This window comes from Gossypium hirsutum, chromosome A08 (assembly GCF_007990345.1).
Source record: "Gossypium hirsutum isolate 1008001.06 chromosome A08, Gossypium_hirsutum_v2.1, whole genome shotgun sequence".
In the NCBI taxonomy this organism is placed as follows: Eukaryota; Viridiplantae; Streptophyta; class Magnoliopsida; order Malvales; family Malvaceae; genus Gossypium; species Gossypium hirsutum.
In genome coordinates, this window is record NC_053431.1 from 62,680,350 (window position 1) to 62,685,388 (window position 5,039).

Genomic DNA, 5,039 nt, shown 5'->3' on the forward strand with positions numbered 1-5,039 from the left:
TATATCCGAGAGAATTAGGTTAAAGTTTTTAATAATTCGAGAGAACCTTATTACCTTGCATAATCCTAGGATTCATGTGATTAAACTATTTCAATATAGAAATATTATTGTTACCTCACATTAACCTGTTTTTCTGCTTATTAATTTTACCAAGTTGTTAACAAAGAAATATGTTATACTTAATAATTTAATAAGTTGAATTCTTAGCGGTTCCTAAAAAAATAACTTTGAAGTCGTAACAGACATAGACATATATAGATTAGAGATTAAACTTTGGATTTCAAGAGAAGCCAAAGTACTTGTAATTAAAATAGAATTAATAAATACCGAGTTGTCATGAAATTTTCCGTAACATCATTAGCAGTATTAAAATATTTTTAAGTTAGGAAGGAGAATTATTCTGACACATAAATGAAATTGCAATTTCTCTGAAAGACTTACATACTCATTCCTTTATTTATTTAATTTAATTTAATTTTAAGCATATTTAGGATAGTTTAATTTAATCAAACCCATCAATTAAATCTATTTTCATCAGCGATCAATTTGCTAGTAATTAATTTTGCAATACTTGATTCATATAGACAGTCTCAGATGATACTTGATGTAGTTATCACTTTATTATTTATCAACGATTATATATACTTGCACATCAATCGGATCAATTCGAGATAAAAGGTTAAGTCTCTAAACATACTGTTACTATTTTATTCAGACTCTTACCATTTTATTAAGAAAAGTGTAAAATTTTCAAAATTAAGCATGAAATCTATTAAATGCGAAAAAGTAATAAAAGGCCCTACGAAATGCATCGAGTATAAGCTCTTTAATTAAAGAGCTTAATTTGTGGAATATAAATACAACACATCATGGCTAAATCGCTGATTACTCTATAGTTTATTAACGAAAATGTTTAATGTTGTTTTTAATTATCCTATCTACTCACTTTTGAATATAACATGGGTAAATTATTTCGTTTTTTTAGACCAACTAAATTGCATCTAACCCTAGAGTATAAAGACCTCATAAGGTATTTATTCCATCCAAGTATAACCTTAAATATGGTTTTGGCTCTCTATTAAAGTTTGAGATTTAATTTTTTTTATTTTTTTATATTATGCATGTTCGTTTTACAGTCTATATTCGGGGTTTGTGATTGTTTCTCTCAATAATATTATCTTCAAAGTTCGTATCTACATTCTCCCGTTGAGAATGTAATGTATCTTACCATTGTACGCAACCACTTAATCCAAATGATGTGAATAATTGGCCTAAATAAGTAAGCACCATTAACTTTTTCTAATAAAATGGTTTAAATTATGCTTTTATTTTTTCTTGTCTTTTCAAGTAATATTTAACTTGCCTGTCATGATTCTATTAAAAACCGTAAGTATCACCTAATTTTATGCTACAAATCGAACAAAATGCATGAAAAACATTTATTTGAGAACCTAAGGTTAAGCTTGCTTTCAAAATAAAAAAGAAAAAATAAAATAAAATAAAATAAAGAAAAGAAAAGAAAAGAAGTGGTTTTGCACCTATATGGCTATTTATTATGTTTGGTCCTAATCATAAAAATTGAAATGCTTGGTTATTATGTGAGTAACCTTAAAAGGTTTAGCTTAATTTGAATATTTAGCAAAGTATAGATGAAGAATATTAAAAAATATATTGATAAATTTAAAAAACACCAATATTAATATGTATCAAAAAATTGATACGTTTATCGATACGATATAAACTACATTGATTACAATAATGAGCCATAAGACAACCCGTTAAAATGCGTGAAAGAAATCATTTTATGTAAAAAAATTATCTTTTAAAATTTTTTCAATAATAATTCTAGGTGAGTGGAAAAAATCTTGCATATATATCTATATATATCTTATTAAACACGTGTTTGATCATTGGATATATAACTTTTAACTATTTTATTTAAATATTATATAAAAACATGAAAAGACAAAAAATATCATCACACTATATTAGTTATCGAGAAGGGATTTTATCAAACTGTGATTCCACGCCATCCTTATTCCTTTTCAATAAGAGTATGACAAATCAAATATTTCTCTTGATTTTTAGCATTTTTAGTTAGATTTGAATTTTTTAGGAGGAAAAAGTTGAAAATCAAGAAGAAAAATCTAATTTGTCATGCTCCTATTGAAAATAAATAAGGATGACGTGAAATTACAGTTTCATATAATCATTTCTCATTACTTATCATTTGAAAAGAAAAAAGTATTAATTTTTTAATTAAATTAATATCAAATTAATTTGTAAAATATTTATAATTCATTACTAGTAAAACTGGCCATGAAATGATGATATCCAATTTTCAAATATATCTGTTTTATTATTAGTACTACAGTAGATTATCGCAGTGGAGCACTATTACATAATTAACACATTGGTTGATGAAAGTAATAAGAACACTGAAGCAACTTATTCTTCAACACTGATTTGCCCCCAGCTATTGCTAGTAACTGAAGCCTGCCGAGGTTGCTTGCTTCATATCATAGTTTCTTCCATATATAAATAGTTTATACCTTGCTTTTAATGGCAGCACTGTAGCCATTGACCCTATCATAGTATCTGTTCCAAAGCATAACACCTCCATACTTTGTTGATTTCCTGATCTCTGGAAGTATTTTAGAGGTTAAGACATCAGGCGGAATATACCCACTTCCAGCTGCCGCCTTGGCTGCGGGCAACCCGAAAAACAATTTCTTTATCGACTTCATCCTAACCCACCGTTTCCATGAAGCTAGAATCCTGCTTGTGTTACCCAGACTGTATTGGCATGGGGGATTGTTATAAAACTGAACCCAAACATAATCGAAGAGTCCAGTACTAAGTGCAGGCCCTAAGAATTTATCTGGGATGGGACACTGAGGAGCAGCCGATAGGTAAACCTTTTTCCCAGGCTTGCTATATGCAGCCAAGTAGCGTGCAAGATCAGCCCAGTATTTAGTGGAGCCGAGCTCTATGTCGAAGTCTATACCATTCAACACGGCGCTTCCTAATGGCCGGGAAGCTGATCTTCCACCCAAGAAGTTGTGGTACAGATAAGCGGCTACCCTCTTGGCATCGGCTTTAGAAGCCAGAGAGTACTGGCCAATGCCACCACCAATGGAGAGCATTACCTTGATGCCTTTGCTTTGGCAGTGTTTGATTTCTGAACTTGCAACCCTACAACCACCATTGCCTGGGTTGCAATGGCCTGCAAGGTTGAGCCCGGGGCTTCGTCGGCTGCCAAACTTGTTGAGGAAGGCTATGTTAACGTATTTGTAGCGGCTAGTGTTACAAGTTTGGTTTAAGGTTGTCTCGGAGCCGCTCTGACCCCAATAGATTGCGATCCCACCAGCATGGGAGACCTCAATCAGCGCTGCCAGGACCAGGAAGGAGACGAGAAGATTAGATATGGGTTTTGTTTTTGTGAACATTGTTGAGACTGGTCTTCGGAGTTTAACCTGTGGTTTCACAATGCCGATAAAAATGTGGCAGGCTGGCTTATATAAAGTCGAGGGAGAGCCCAAGCAAGACGTCGTCACATTAAAATATGAGCGAAGACCCGATTTTGGCGGTTCACTCTTTTCAATTTAATATTACATGCTAGCCATGTTCGTTAATAATTTGTCTAATTTCACTGATAGGCTAATTGGTCTTTTTTTTTGTTTTGATGATAATTTTATCTAAACTAGCTTCGTTCTCAAGTAAAGATCTTTCTTGCTTGCTGAAATCAAATTAGTTATAGTATATGTTTAGAAAAACATGGGACAGATTATCCTATGGACTCAAAGATTTTGAATACGACGATGGGAGTTTCAATTAACACCATTGACTTAGCTACCTTCATGGTGTTCAACTTTTTTTTTATCCAATTAAGTGATGAATTCATTGGTTAAACCTGTTCTAAACTTCAATTTTTGCTAAAAGTATACATAGTTTGGAGATGGATTTTTTTTTATTGAGAATGTTTGAGCTTTGCTTTATTATTTTCCATTCTATTCTTTTTAATATATTTTAATTATAATTCTCATAACTAATTAATGATTCTAAGCATGTGAATGATGATGATCTAGGAAACAAATGATGAATCGAATCGAACCCTCGGAATATAAAAAAAAATAAGTATACTGAAAACAATCAAATCACTTGTTTTTGTTTTAATTGTAATTAAATTAAAAAATAAAAAATATCTTTTAAATAAGAAATCATAAATAAACATTTTACAATATATATTTATGTTATAAAAATTAAAATTTTGTATTATAACAATTAAATGCTAATTTAACATTACTTTTAAAAGGTGTTCTAGAAAAATGACATAAGAAATTATTTTTAAAAGTTGATTTAAGATTTCATGTGTTTATAAACTTGATGTAAAAAGTTAAAATATTAATTTTAGACATTGTGTCATAAACTAAAAAAATAAGTACATTTCAAATGTCTTACAAACATGTACAATTACATTTGTGAGTCTAACTTCTTAGCATCCTTATCTAATATACGTGCAGGGCATTCTTATATCCTAAAATGATTTAGTTTGAGCTTCTTACAAAGCCACATTCCATATGGAATCATACGTGCTGACTTAGTTAGTACTTCATTTAAAATATAGCAAACTATTTATAACGAATATCCTCAAAACGACATTGAAAGTTGTGAATATCTTAACATTGAATGAAACATATCTAATAAGGTTCTATTCATTCTCTCAGCTACACCTTTCTGTTGTGAAATTCCTAGCGCAACCAACTTGGAAAGAATCTCATTCTCAATGAGATTTCCTAAGAACTCATCAAATAGATATTCCCCACCTTAATTAGATCGGAGTTGTAACAACCCATTTTTCAGTGAAATCGGAACAGTGGTTTCGGGACCACAAATTCAACCCAAAAATAAAATTTATTTTTATTTTATTAGATGGTTCGTATTATGGTAGAAATGTCGTGTGAAAATTCAAGTATTGAAAGATTTACATCTTTAGGAAAACTTAAAATGTCATCTTTCACAAGTCTCATTCTTAGTTA

The 5,039-nt window shown here is 30.6% G+C and overlaps 1 protein-coding gene across 1 annotated transcript; it reads right to left on the minus strand.

The window, feature by feature from the left end:
- Positions 1-2,325: 2,325 nt before the first annotated feature.
- LOC107952849 (hevamine-A) lies at positions 2,326-3,471 on the minus strand. Its single transcript, XM_016888051.2, has one exon. It carries the CDS (start codon positions 3,447-3,449, stop codon positions 2,547-2,549), a length of 903 nt encoding a protein of 300 aa, XP_016743540.1. The 5' UTR covers positions 3,450-3,471; the 3' UTR covers positions 2,326-2,546.
- Between the last annotated feature and the right edge of the window lie 1,568 nt (positions 3,472-5,039).